This window comes from Lepidochelys kempii, chromosome 11, assembly GCF_965140265.1.
Source record: "Lepidochelys kempii isolate rLepKem1 chromosome 11, rLepKem1.hap2, whole genome shotgun sequence".
Classification (NCBI taxonomy): domain Eukaryota; kingdom Metazoa; phylum Chordata; order Testudines; family Cheloniidae; genus Lepidochelys; species Lepidochelys kempii.
The window spans coordinates 10,154,500-10,169,947 of record NC_133266.1 but is presented as its reverse complement, the minus strand read 5'-3'; the positions used below and the strand labels follow the sequence as shown (position 1 = coordinate 10,169,947).

The 15,448-nt window shown below is 45.0% G+C and overlaps 1 protein-coding gene across 3 annotated transcripts in view; it reads right to left on the bottom strand.

The window, feature by feature from the left end:
- SLC49A4 (solute carrier family 49 member 4) overlaps positions 1 to 15,448 on the bottom strand; it is a 192,901-nt gene that overhangs the window by 83,109 nt on the left and 94,344 nt on the right. For all 3 annotated transcript variants that reach the window (XM_073305105.1, XM_073305107.1, XM_073305106.1), the window contains exon 3: positions 2,884 to 3,152. In XM_073305105.1, the coding sequence (XP_073161206.1) occupies positions 2,884 to 3,152 (269 nt within the window). The remainder of the gene's footprint in view (positions 1 to 2,883; positions 3,153 to 15,448) is intronic.

Below are 15,448 nucleotides of genomic sequence, written 5' to 3'. Positions count from 1 at the left end.
GTGGGTGAGATTCTGTGGCCTGTGTTGTGCAGGAGGTCAGACCAGATCATCATAATGGTCCCTTCTGACCTTAAAATCTATGATTCTATGAACTCTAGAGAGAAAACTGGGCCAAATTCTTAACTGACATGAAATGGTCAGCTATAGCAATTTACATTAGAAGAGAATCAAGCCCTAGATTCTTAAAACGGAGTTCAGCCGCATCTTTAAAGAAAACAATTTGCCACTGAACATGACTAGAATAAGTTTCTTAAAACACCTAAGAAATTATCCTGCTGTCCTGAAGAAACCATCACAAGGAATAGTTTGGATAAATAAATCAAGTATTGTACAGTGTTCATTTTCATACATTACTACTATTCAGTAAATTGTTGCTTCTGAATAAATCTAAAGAACAGCATTAAATACTTTTTGGTTAAAAAAATCAAAATCTAGTGGGTTTTATTCCACAATTATATTCTCAAATAATTATTTAACAAATCACTTTTGAAAGACTCGTACAAGGGCTGCCAAGCAATTAAAAAAATTAGTCGTGCAATTAATCACACTGTTAAACAATAATAGAATACCATTTATTTAAATATTTTTGGATGTTTTCTACATTTTCAAATATATTGATTTCAATTACAACACAGACCACAAAGTGTACAGTGCTCACTTTACATTTATTTGGGGAGGTTTAGGTTGGATATTAGGAAAAACTTTTTCACTAGGAGGGTGGTGAAACACTGGAATGCATTACCTAGGGAGGTGGTGGAATCTCCTTCCTTAGAAGTTTTTAAGGTCAGGCTTGACAAAGCCCTGGCTGGGATGATTTAGTTGGGGATTGGTCCTGCTTTGAGCAGGGGGTTGGACTAGATGACCTCCTGAGGTCCCTTCCAACCCTGATATTCTATGATTCTATTTTTATTACAAATATTTGTGCTGTAAAAAACAAAAGAAATAGTATTCTTCAATTCACCTCATACAAGTACTGTAATGCAATCTTTATCATGAAAGTTGAATTTACAAATGTAGAATTATAAATGAAAAATAACTACATTCAAAAATAAAACAATGTAAAACTTTAGAACCTATAAGTCCTCTCAGTCCTACTTCTTATTCAGCCAGTCACTCAGACAAACAAGTTTGTGTACATTTGCAGGAAATAATGCTTCCCACTTCGTTAACAATATCACCCAAAAGTGAGAACAAGTGTTCACATGGCACTGTTGTAGCTGCGGTCGCCAGGTACACTAAAAATTCATATGTCCCTTCATGCTTCAACCACTATTCCAGAGGACATGAGTCCATCCTAATGAGGAGTTCTGCTCAATAACGATCCAAAACAGTGCAGACTGACGCATGTTCACTTTCATCATCTGAGTCAGATGTCACCAGCAGAAGGTTGATTTTCTTTTTTGGAGGTTCAGGTTCTGCAGTTTCCACATCGGAGTGTTGCTCTTTTAAGACTTCTGAAAGCATGCTCCACACCTCGTCCCTCTCAGATTTTGGAAGGCACTTCAGATTCTTAAACCTTGGGTCAAGTGCTGTAGCTATCTTTAGAAATCTCACATTGGTACCTTCTTTGCATTTTGTCAAATCTGCAGTGAAAGTGTTCTTAAAATGAACAACATGTGCTGGGTCATCATCTGAGACTGCTATAACATGAAATATATGGCAAAATGCAGGTAAAACAGAGCAGGAGACATACTATTCTCCCCCAAGGAGTTCAGTTACAAAATTTAATTAACGCATATTTTTTTAAATGAGTGTCATCAGCATGGAAGCATGTCCTCTGGAACGGTGGCCAAAGCATGAAGGGCCATACGAATGTTTAGCATATCTGGCATTTAAATACTTTGCCATGCAGGCTACAAAAGTGCCATGCAAACACCTGTTCTCACATTCAGGTGACATTATAAATAAGAAGCAGGCAGCATTACCTCCTGTAAATGTAAACAAACTTGTTTGTCTTAGTGATTGGCTGAACAAGAAGTAGGACTGAGTGGACTTGTAGGCTCTAAAGCGTTAAATTGTTTTGTTTTTGAGTGCAGTTATGTAACAACAACAAAATCTACATTTGTAAGTTCAACTTTCACCATAAAGAGATTGCATTACCGTACTTGTATGTGGTGAATTGAAAAATACTATTTCTTTTGTTTCTCATTTTACAATGCAAATATTTGTAATAAAATAATAATATAAAGTAAGCACTGTACACTTTGTATTCTGTATTGTAATTGAAATCAATATATTTGAAAACGTAGAAAAACATCCAAAAATATTTAATAAATTTCGATTGAATTCTATTGCTTAACAGTGCGATGAAAACTGCGATTAATAGCAATTAATTTTTTTTAATCGTGATTAATTTTTTTGAGTTAATCGCTTGAGTTAACTGTGATTAATTGACAGCCCTAACTCTCACACATTTAAGCCCTAAATGAGGACTGATTTAACACAGAAGTTATGCATGAAATGCTGAGAGATCGTTAGATTTAAACTATCACTGTTAATGATAAAGAGAAACATGAACTGGTAGTGAGAGGTTTACTGTTAAAAAGTTCAACAAAACAAGCATAATTTTGAAGTTCTGCATTAAAACACAAAACCCTAGTGTAAGATAATTGTCCTGGGAAATCAGAAAATATGAAAAACTAGACCAGATACAGCATTTGGAATGAATCTGTGTCTGCATTCAGAGACACAGCCTAATTGGTTACCCCACACATGTGGCAAAGGGAACAGAATTTAGCTCCCCCTAGAACACAGGATTCTTCTACCACTTGAGATATAGAACAACTACTCTTTAAGCCATCAGCAATTTTGTCTGCAGGCCAGCCAGTAGAGGGTAGTAGTTCACACTTTAGACACAATAAAAGTAAATTAGTTTTAAAATACCTGCATACAACACAGCCTCAATGCGGTCCTTGATATGCTCAGAGTTACTTTCTGATGCAAGTGGAAGATGGGATGTTCCATTCGGAGATGGAACCACCAGAGGTCCTACTAAAAATGCACATGCTGCACCAAGATAATTGAGCAATGATGCAATAGCCGTTGCAGTGGCACGTTCATCGGGAGAAAACCAGGTTGTGGAGAGAAATGGAGCAGCATTCATTACAGTTGGACCTGCCAATCCATTTAACAGCTGCCCTCCATGAATCAGTCTGGAATGGAGAAAAGAATATGCAGACATTTACAAAGTAATTACTTAAACATTATGTAAGATATAGAATGCACTAAAATGTGTAACTCCACAAAAGATATGCAAAAATCATTAGCAGAAAAGGAATATTCTATACTAAGAGAAGCAGGACTAGACTCATGAAGAATCTAGAAGCTACTTTGTTCTTATTAGCACTGAAATGAATGGAGAAGTTAAATGTTCTCTTCAAAGAAGGAATGGTAAAGGGAATAAAAGAGTGACATTGCTTTGGAGAGGAGGATAGCATGATAGGGTATAAAGGAAGAAAGAGGCTTAGTCACAGTCAAGCTCCAAAATGTTAAACCTAACCCCATGTGTGTTATGCAGGCATAAGTCCCACTGAGAGTTTTAAACCCCTTATCGGGTTTCAATTTTGGATCTATCACAAAGCCCTTTTGCATATTTTCATTACATTATTTACTTCCACACTAATGGAAGATTTACACTAAAAGCAAGATAAGATTAGACCCTTAGTTGTTCTGAGACAGAATCGTCTTATTCTGCTATTTAGAACAGCCATGTAGCAAAATACAATTTCCCTTTCCTTGCCCCACCCCCGATGCACCCTCACCTGGGTCTAAAAGCTAAAGGCTGGAAATCAAAACAAAGGTATTAGTCCCAAACACTACAGATACTGAACACACACATCCAGCACTGACACAGTCAGCACACACATGGAGGAGTTTTTGAGGTCTCTTATATACAAGGAATAGAGCCAGAAACCTTCCACTTTGACTTTTGCAAATGTAATCAGACTTGAGATGCCAAGACCTTTTGGAATTTATAAAAGACATGAAGTCTAAAAAAGCAGTCAGGGATAAGCTAGCTAGCAAGCCAGACGAAATCATTTTCAATCTCCAAAAGGGATACACCCTTTGTACATTAAGATGAGAGTGGAGGTGATTTCAAAATTTATTTTGATGGTTATTTTTTAAAAATGATATGTGAACCCTCTGTTACTGCTGCAAGAACATAGTCATAAGAAACAAAGATATGGCCTAAAAATGGGAAACATAAGCTAAGCTTAATCAGCATTTAGGCAACACTTCAAGCCACAAATGGCTAAATGTCATAGAACATGGCAGGAGCTTTAAAATGTAGGAAGGAAAAAATCTCAGGAAAAGGTTGATAGATAGTTTATCAAGTTAACAATCTAACATGTACCTGTAAGAAAAACTGATGAATGCCACTCATTCAACATTAATTTCAATTCAAATCTATTAAGAAAAGGAGTACTAGTGGCACCTTAGAGACTAACCAATTTATTTGAGCATAAGTTTTCATGAGCTACAGCTCACTTCATCGGATGCATCCAATGAAGTGAGCTGTAGCTCACAAAAGCTTATGCTCAAATAAATTGGTTAGTCTCTAAGGTGCCACTAGTACTCCTTTTCTTTTTGCAAAGACAGACTAACACAGCTGCTACTCTGAAATCTATTAAGGAAACTTATAAAAGATACTTTAGACCAAGAAAAACACCATCCCACACCATCTAAAGGAAACATTTTATTGACTCTTTATCTGGGAGTTAAATTATATTAACTATTAAATAAAAGAAAAAATATCTGTTATAAATCTAATGATTAGATGTGTTATCCTTTCTTTGTAATATGAAACTGCAGCTATACTATCTCATGCTGTGATTTTGATAGACATCACAAGCTAAGCAGGGTCAAGCATGTTCAATTCTTAGATTGGAGGTCCCAAACAACCCCAAACGAACAGTTACTGACCTTCTGTAACAACTGTTCTTCAAGATGTGTTGCTCATGTTGAGGCCCTGCAAATGTCTTGGACTGGAACTTTGGACAGAAGTGCTGCTGAAGAGGCCTGCACTCTCGTGGAATGAGTAGTCAAGATGGCAGGTGATGGAACATTCGCTTGCTCGTAGTATGCCTGAACACAGGAGGTTATCCAGGATGAGATTCTTTAGCCTGAAACCAGTAGGCCTTTCATCCTCTCTGCTATTGACACAAAGAGTTGCATGGATCTGCGAAGTAGTTTAGTTCTCTCGATGTAGAAGCCAAGGGCACACCTAACATCCAATGAGTGAAGCTGCCGCTCTTCTGAATTCTTGTGCCGCTTCGAGAAGAAGACTGGCAGAAAAATGGTTTGGTTGCTATGGAATTGCGAGACCACCTTTGGCAGGCAGATGGGGGTGCAGTTGAATCTTGTCCTTGAAGAAAACTGAGTATGATGGTTCTGACATAAGGGCCCTGATTTCAAAGACCCTTCTAACTGAGGTAATTGCTACCAGGAAGGCAACCTTCCAGGAGAGAAACAGCAGAGGACATACTAGCAACTCAAAGGGAGGGCCTGTGAGTTTCGATAGGACCAAGTTCAAATCCCGTGGGGGGAACTGGTTTGCAAACCTGAGGGTGAAGTCTCTCTAACCCCTTAAGAAAGCGAATTGTCATCTCGAGAGAGAAAACTGACCTGTCCACTGGCGGCTGGAAGGCTGAAATTGCTGCTAGGTGTACCTTGACAGATGTGTGGGCCACACCTTGTCGTTTTAGGTGAAGCATGTACTCCAGAACAGACAGAAGGAAAACCAAGCCAGAGAAAGGCCTTGTTGGGATGACCATATCAAGAAACATTTCCACTTGGTGAGGTAGGTAGCCCTAGTGGACAGCTTCCTACTACCCAGCAAGACTTGTCAAATGTGTTCTGAACAGGCTTGCTCCTCCAGATTCAGCCATGGAGCTTCCATGTGGTCATGTGAAGGGACCCAACATTCAGTGGAGCAAATGGATGTGGTGTTGTGAAATCAGGTCCAAACAGAGTGGGAGTGCTAGCAGGGGTGCTACTGATAAGTTTCGCAGCATGCTGAATCAGTGTTGGCACAGCCATGCCAGGGCTATAAGAATAACTCTCACCCTGTCCCGCTTGATTTTTAGAAGGACACTGTGTACTAGAAGAACTGGAGAAAATACACAGTACAGGAGCTCTGTTCACGGAAGCAGGAAGGAATCTGAAAGGGAGCCCGGGCTGTGCCCATGCAGTCAGCAAAACTGATGGCATTTCCTGTTCTGCTTGGTCATGAACAGATCTACCTGGGGAGATCCTTACCTTTTGAAGATGAACCTGGTGACCTCTGGGTGAAGGGATCACTCGTGGTAAGAGGAGAGAGATCTGCTGAGGTGATGAGCCAGGGAGTTCCGGGCTCCTGGAGGATGGGAAGCCTTGAGGTGGATGAAGTGCTTTACGCAGAAGTCCCATAGATGGATGGCCTACTGCTGTAGGGCGGAGGAACATACTCCTCCCTGCTTGTTGATGTAGAATATGGCTGTGGTGCTGTCCATCAGTACTCGCACTACCTTGCTGGGCAAGGTAAGCAGATGGCTCTTAACTCCCTGACATTTTTGTGCCCAGGAGAGCTCTTCCTGGGACCACAGGCCCTGCATCCTGAGGAGATCAAGGTGGACTCCCAAACCTAGGTCTGAAGCGTTCAACACGAGGGACATGGATGGCTGGGGGGCAACAAAGGGAATGCCCACCCCTGCCGACTGGGGGTCTCTTCCATCAGTTGAAGGAGGCAAGGACCGGGGCCGGAACAGTAACTACTGAGTCCAAGTGGTGTCTCTTCAGCGAATACACTGAAGCTAATGACACCTGCAGGAACCTGAGGTGCAGCTTTGCATGACACGGAAGTTAACGTGGCCCTGTGTCCCAGGAGCTTGAGGCAAACCTGGGCTGTTCTGACTGGGTGGGCCATGACCTGGGATATCAGAGCCAACACTGTCTGGAATCGAGCCTCTGGAAGGAAGGCTATGACCTGGGTTGAGTCAAGCACTGGCCCGATAAACTCTATCCCCTGTACTGGAATGAGAATCGACTTGCTCGTTTATCAACTGGCCCAGTGTTCAGAAGGTGTCTTGGACCAGGCCTGTGCTGTTCTTTACTTGGGCCTCTGAGCAACCCTTGATCATCAAGACCCTTGATCATCAAGATACGGGTAGACTTGAACATCTTGCTTTCTGAGGAAGGCTGCTACCACCACCATGCATTTTGTAAAAACCTGAGGGGCTGCAGACAGGCCAAATGCAAGGGAGGGCGAACTGGTAATGGGTCTGGTTTATGATAAATCTGAAGAATCTTCTGTGGCAATGGAAGATGGAAATGTAAAAGTAAGTATCCTTAGATTGAGGGCAGAGCACCAGTCCTCTGGATTGAGGGAGGGGATAATGGAGGCCAGGGAGACCAGACGGCACCTCAGTTTCTTGAGATAACTGTTGAGGCAAACCAGGTCCAGGATGGGATGAAACCCTCCCCCTCCCTTGGTCTTTGGGATTAAGAAATATCGGGAGTAAAATCCTTTCCCTCTCAATTTTTGAGGTGACTCTTGCACAGCCCCCATCCGTAGGAGGATCTACACCTCTTGGCCTAGGAGTTGCTCGTGAGAAGGTTTCCTGAAGGATGAGGATGGGAGGGAGGGGTGGATGAAAACTGAAAGGTATAACCATCTACCACTCTATTTAGCACCCAGGGATCCGATGTGATGTGGGACCACACTGGGCTGAAGTGGCAAAATCAGTCCAAAATCAAAGGGGTGGGGGTGTGGCAGGATTCAAAGCGGGAACTGATATAGCACCCTTGAGTGCACTTTCAAAAGGCATGCTTGGGGCCACTGGAGTACCTATGTGAGCCCGGCATCGAAGGTGAGGTGGATAGAAGTGGTTGATGACATTGTAACCTCTGCCCTTCTTTTTAACAGGTCCTGTCTTGGTGGTGGAGCTGAAAAGTGGACCGGCTGTTGCGGTCTAAAGTGCTTCCTCAAAATAGATGGAGCATAGAGGCCTAGCGACCTGAAGGCAGCCCTTGAGTCCTTTAGGCCATGGATCTTTGTGTCTGTTTGCACCGAAAAAAATGATGAGCCTTCAAAAGGGAGGTCCTGAATTGACTGCTGAACATCCTGAGGTAGCCCCAAGGACTGCAGTCAAGAGCATCACCTCATGGCCACTGCAGAGGCCATCATCCTGGCTGTGTGTCAGCTGCGTCCAGTGCCGCCTGGAGTGAGGCTCTGGCAACATTCTTTTCTTCCTTTAAGAGGGCAGAAAATTCCTGCCTTGAGTCCTGAGACACAGTCTTTAAATATGTACAAGGAGTCCCACGAATTGTAATCGTATCTCCCCAGCAGGGCTTGGGAGTCCACCTGTCGAATTTTCTCCCAAACAGATAGAGTTTCTTTGTGCCCTTCTGTTTGTGGGTAGCACTTGCTTAGCCCTGTCTCGACCTCTCATTGGCTGCCAATATAACTAGGGAGCCAGGAGGGGGGTTAAAGTATAGGTATTCGTACCCTTTGGCTGGCACATAGTATTTCTTCTCTTCCCTCTTTGAAGTGGCAGGGAGAGAAGATGGGGTCTGCAGCAGGGCTCTGACCAGACCCATTACAGTCTTGTTAATGGACAGAGCCACCTTAGATGGTGCTGGTGCAGCCAGAATGTCAATGAGGCTGTGGGATGCTTCCTTGAGCGTCTCAACCTCTAGCCCCAGGTTAGCCACTATGCTCTTTAGAAGCTCCTGATGGGCTCTAAAGTCACCTTGTGGCAGTGAGCTGCTCGGTCCAAGGTTGGCCTCATCTGGGGAGGAGGAGAAAAAGGAAGAGACCTGTACCGGTGAGGGTGAGAGGGGGCTTCTTCCACTTTTTCAGCCTCAACTACCTTCATGGGGTCCACGTCCTGTGTACTGGCACCAGAGTCAAGGTCCAATGCCAAGTGAAGTGGTGCAAGGGCCCTCCTCTTAGAAGCAACCAACCGAGTCTGATTGGTGAGAAGACGGACACAGTAGCAGGGGAAACCCCAATGGGTTCCAGAATGGCCATTGTATAGGCCACTGTCCACCTGACCAAGTACTGGTGGGGGGACCTGCACCGGGGTCCAGCAGCATGTAAAACGGGTACTGGTGGCAGTTCTTGGGATGGGTATTCTTGGGAGGGCTCCACCTCGGACTCAGGTGATGAGTCCTTCCGAGAGGACCACAGGGGTGCGGGTACCCCTCACTTCCGCAGATCGGTGTTGAGGGCCCGGGGACAATCTCGTAGAAGGAAGCAGGGTAAGCTTGCCCCTGGAAAGTATCCAAGGTCCCGGTGCCGGGAAGAAGCTTGGAACACCATGCTCTCTTCCACTCGAGCTCATTGGAGCCAGTGGTTGTCCCACTGGAGTTGGCAATAAGAAGTCTCTGGCCACGCTAAGGACTCTGGGGTTGAAGACACTGCGATTCCGCTGGTGCCATGACGACTTCCTGGCATAGGCGGGGATCCCGCACTGGACTCAATGTTTTGGCCACAGTCAACGGTGCCACTATAGGACCAGGGGTGGAGGAGTGGCACGACAAGGTAGCACTCTACTACCTTCCCTTTCCCTGCCTTTCCTAGGCACTAGTGAGCACCCTCTCTCGGAGCAGTGCTTTTTATGTTTCTTCCTTGGCACTGGAGATGGCAAATGGTGCCAGGATATGTGTGGTGCCAGAGGAGCACTTTGCACCAAGGCCAAAGTGCTTGGTGCCGAATCTGAGAGGCTTGGCTCCAAAGCCGGTCTAAGAGCAGCTTCCATTAGGGTAGCCTTCTGTCTAATCTCTCTGTCTTTCTTCTTACGGGACTTAAAAGTCCTGATAAATCTGACGGCGCTCTCTTACACTTCAGTTTCATGACTCCTACCCTCCTCCTATGGTATCCTCCCAAACACTTCAGACAACTGGAGTCTGGGTCACTCACGGGCATAGGCTTACACAGGAGGTACAAGGTTTGAAGCCCGGGGCTGGGCATGCCCAGACCCAGGGGTGAAGGGAGCACCTCAACAATAAAGGAAAGGTTCTAACTATTTACACTAGTATTATATACAATATTTATACTAAAACTATACTAAGATTAATAAACTAGGATACAGAGAAGAAACCACTGAAAAATGCCTTGCCAAAGCAAGAAGAGTTATTCCAGCAACAATTATGGAAAGTAAGGAACTGAAAGGATGCGGGGCCGGTGGCACCTCCTATACCAGCACATAGGTGTGAAGCATCAAAGGGCGCTAGACCCGGCCTGATGGATACCGCTGAGGGAAAAATCTGCAGCAACAGTGCATGCAGCACGCACACACCTAATGTGGAATGGACATGAGCAATCACTTAAGAAGAATCTGGTGATTCAGCAGAGATTAAATCAGTACTGAAATAATGCTCCAGAATGGGTTAAGAAACGACACACTGTCCTTGAGCAAGTTGCAAAATGAAGACCTATTATCTTTGTAAAGGCCTATAATTGCATATATAACCTCAGAGATACAAAAATATTCACTTCACTGTATGAACCCAAGATGGAAACATCACATTTTAATTCAGTACATTATCCAAAGAACTTAACTGAGGGGGGAAATTTTTTTGAATTAAAGACTTCACATTTGTCTCTTCAGTTTATTTTCTTCACCCCATGCTCTCTTTCCTTTCCCATTTAGTATGACATCTTTTTAACTATATCATGCCAGCTCTATTTGCCTCTTAGTCATCTATAAATCCTGGTGCTATCCCATTGTGTAGCCTATTTCTTTTACAAGTATTTTCATACTATTTTTCAAATGCCAATATTTTAGGTTTTTAATTTTCAAAACTTTATTCTCGCAACTATTTGTGCTTCTGGAGTATTGCCTGCTTCAAATGTATCTGCATGTGTGTGTATTGTTAACTTCATATCCCTCATTCATAAACTTGCTTGAATTAAGTTACTTTTCAAGAGATGGAAATTATTTTCATTGTTCCTCTTATGTATCTCTAGCTTGTCTTCCAAAGGAGATGGAAAAGATATTCAAAGTGTGGTTCAGTGCATACAGTAGTAATCTACTACTATACTCTAGGAGACAAATATGTAGCAGCTAATACAGATGACAGAGAAATATGAACACAATAGTATCACGGATTGCTGTTTGTTAGAGTGTCTTGCTTGAACTAGATTTCAGTCTAAAAGACTACCAAGACTATTTCCTACAGACCATCATCAGCACTAAAAATTGCTCGAAGATTAGAACATTTGTTCCCATTATTTCCCCATTTTCTTCTGGTTTGTGTTATCCAAAAGGAGCAAAGAGCAACTACATTTTTTTCCTACAGTCTTACACTGTAATTTAAGTTTGATTCTGTAATACAAGATGTCTTTTGTATGAAAGGCGAGGACGGCAAGATAATTTTAGTCCAGTTCTGAACCCAGTTGGAAAACACTTTTAAGACCTGATACACTAACAGTTGAATTTTGATTGATTCTGTGTTCAGCTCTGTTCTGCCCTCAGATTTCTACATTATTAGATGAATATTGGAAAAGTATGTTCAGGTACCAAGCAATGTAGAAAGTACTGAGCTCAAACAACAGAAAATATCCCAAGAATGTGAGGCTTTTTATCACAATCATGAAAAAAAATTATGACAGAAAAATTTCATAAGGAATTTAACACAGACTTATAAAATAACCAATTGTTCTGCTTCTGCCTTAAAATGGAAGTGGGTGAGTGCAGGTCTGATTCAAATACCATCGTGGCAGCCATAATAGAAACCCATGTTTAGGAGCACTTTCTTGATATTTGCTCCTTTGGCTAGTGAACTTGGCATTAAGTGAAAAAGACGGTTACCTAACGTTTCGTAACTGTTGTTCTTCGAAATGTATTGTTCACGTCCATTCCAATTAGGTGTGTGCGCGCCGCGTGCATGGACGTCGGAAACTTTTTCCCTTAGCAGCTCCCGTCGGGATGGCAGGGGAGCCCCCTAGAGTAGTGCCCTCATGGTGGTGTATATATTACCCTGCCGGCCCGATCCCCCTTTGGTTCCTTCTTGCCATTGACTCCGACAGAGGGGAAGGGGGGTGGGTATTGTAATGGATGTGAACAACACATCTAGAAGTACAACAGTTACAAAAAGGTAGATAGCTGTCTTTTCTTCTTCAAGTGATTGTTCACGTCCATTCCAATTAGGTGACTTCCAAGCTTACCATAGGAAGAGGGTAAGAGTCATGGAACGATTGACTGGAGAACAGCTCTGCTGTCTGCGATCCAGGACAATATGCATTGTGCAAAGACAGAAAGACCCCTCATTCTGTCAGCTATGGCGACAAACAATTGGGTCGACTTGTGGAAAGGTTCTGTTCACTCTATGTAGAATGCCAGGGCTCTCCGGACACCCAGGACGTGTAGGTTGCGGTGTCTTGGGCTCATGTGGAGTTTTGGAAAGAACACCGGTAAGCAAAAGTCCTGACCCATGTGGAATTGGTAGACTACCTCGGGGAGAAATTTAGCGTGTGGTCTAAGCTACACCTTGTCCTTATGAAACACTGTGTAAGGTGGTTCAGAGGTGAGGGCTCTCAGCTCGGACACCCTCCTTGCCGAAGTAATGGCCACCAGGAATGCCACCTTCCAAGAAAGGCAGAGGAGGGAGCAAGTGGCCGGGGGCTCAAATGGAGGGCTCATGAGTTTGGAGAGGACCAAGTTTAAGTTCCAGGTTAGGACAGGTGGACAAGAATACGGAAACACCCTTTCCACACCTTGGAGGAATCGCCCCACAATGTGATTAGAAAACACTAAGCGCCCAGACTCCCCTGGATGGAAAGTTGAAATGGCTGCCAGGTGTACTCTGATGGAGGAAGGGGATAGACCCTGATGCTTAAGGTGCAGGAGGTATTCTAGAATAACTGGGATTGTAGCCTGGAGTGGTTGAAGGCACTTGGGTTCACACCAACAGGAAAACCTTTTCCATTTTGCCAGATAGGTAGCCCTAGTGGAAGGTTTCCTACTGCTGAGGAGAATCTGTCTCACCGACTGAGAGCACTGTCTTTCCATGGAATTTAGCCACGGAGTTTCCACGCCAGGAGATGCAGAGATTGCAGGTTCGGGTGAAGGAGGCGCCCATAGTCCTGCATGATGAGGTCTCAGTGGAGGGGTAGAGCAACTGGGGCGTCCATGGACAGCTCTATAAGGGTTGTATACCAATGCTGTCTGGGCCAAGACGGGGCGATCTTACCATCGCCCTGTCTCTGCAAATTTTGAGGAGGGCCCGGTGGACAAGCGGGATAGGAGGGAAGGCATACTTCAGACCCCCACCCCATGGTATTAAGAACGCATCGGTGACTGAGCCCAGACTGTGGTTTTGGAATGAGCAGAACTGAGAGCACTGACTGTTGCTCTTGGTGGCGAAGAGTTCTACTTGGGGATAACCCTACTTCTGGAAGACTGCCTGTATGATGTCCGACCTGATTGACTACTCATGCGTGTGGTAAGACCTGCTGAGGCGAGCCATAAGCTCATTCCGCACTCCTGGGAGGTAGTATGCTTCGAGCTGAATGGATCAGGCTACACGGAAGTCCCAGAGAAGGAGAGCCTCGCAGCAGAGAGGTAAGGAGCGGGCTCCGCCTTATTTGTTTATATAAAACATGTCTGTGGTGATGTCTGTCAGGACTGTCGCGCTGTGACCTTGTAATGTGGCATGAAAGGTTTGGCAGGCCAGACGAACCGCCCTGAGCTCCTTCAGATTGATACGGAGAGGTATCTCGTCCCTCGACCACAAGCCTTGTGTCCTCAGGTACCCTAAGTGTGTGCCCCAGCCCAGATCGGATGCGTCTGTTACTAACATCAGAGAAGGCTGGGGCTTGGCGAAGGGGACCCCTGCACAGACCACTGGTTGGTCCAGCCACCAGCGCAGGGATTCTAGCACTTGAGCCGGGATCGTCGCCACGAAGTCCAGGGGGTCTCTGTACAGACGGTAAGACAGTGTGAGCCACCCTTGTAAGGGTCTGAGTCTCAGTCAGGTATGCTTGACCACGTACTTGCATGCTGCCATATGTTCTATCAGCTGTAGGAAACACTGGACTGAGGTAGTGGGATACCAAAGCACTGAATTTACGATCTGCTCTATGGCCTGGAATCTGGGCTCTGGAAGGCTTGCTTTTGCCTGTATTGAGTCCAGGACCGTCCCTATAAACTCTAACTTTTGGGTGGGTATGAGAGAAGATTTGGGCAAATTGAGGAGGAGCCCCAGCCTGTGAAACATGTCCATTGCCATCGTCACGTGGGACTGAAACTCTTCCTTGGAACAATTTGTGAGAAGGCAGTCGTCATGCCTTCTCCGCAGGAAGGCTGCCACCACTTACATGCATTTTGTGAACACTCAGGGGGCCATGGAGAGGCCGAACGGGAGAACCGTGAACTGGTAGCTATGTTGGTTTATGGCAAACCGGAGGAAGCGTCGGTGCGCCGGATGAACAGCGATATGAAAATATGCGTCCTTCATGTCGAGGGCAGTGTACCAATCCCCCGGATCCAAAGATGGAATAATAGTGCTCAGGGAGACCATGCAGAACCAGAGCTTGACCAAAAATTTGTTGAGTCCGCGAAAATGGGTTGAAGACCCCCCTTTGCCTTGGGGACTAGAAAGTAACAGGAGTAAAACTCCTTTCCCCTTAGCTCCTGCGGAACCTCCTCCATCGCACCTGTCTCGAGGAGCGAACGAACCTCCTGCATAAGGAGTTGCTCGTGAGAGGGGTCCCTGAAGAGGGACGGGGAAGGTGGGTGGGAGGCAGGGGAGAAGGAAAACTGGAGAGTGTATCCCACCTGTACTGTGCGTAAGACCCATCGGTCCGATGTTATATGGGACCACACATGGTAAAAGTGGAATAATCGGTTTAAAAACCATGGGGATGGATCCGGGAACTGGGCTGGTAAACTGTATTAGGGCACGCCCTCAAAACCCTTGCTTGTCTCCAGGTTGGGGCTTATTCTGGCCCTGTTTAGGCGCGTTGTTCTGTCTGCACCTGTTATTTCTGCCCCGCCTGCGATACGGCTCCTGCCTGGGTTGGGGTTGATACTGCCTCCGCTGCGGAAGCTAAGGCTTCAAAGGCTTTCTCTGAGTTGCCAGCATATGCATCCCTAGCGACTTCAGTGTGGCCCTAGAATCCTTGAGGCCATGCAGCCTGCAGTCTGTTTGGTCCGAGAAAAGGCCCGAACCCTCAAAAGGAAGGTCTTGGAGCGTACTCTGGACCTCTGGAGGGAGGCCCGATGCCTGGAGCCACACTGAGCGTCACAGGACTACCCCCAAGGCAATGGTTCTGGCCGCAGCATCTGCTGAATTGAGGGAGGCTTGCAAGGAAGTCTTAGCCACCGCTTTCCCTTCCTCGATTAAAGCCACAAACTCAGGGTGTGCGTCCTGCGGCAGGCGATCCTTAAACTTGGACACTGCCATCCAAGAGTTGAACTTGCGTCTATTGAGGGTCACCTGTTGGTTGTCTGAAAACTGTGAA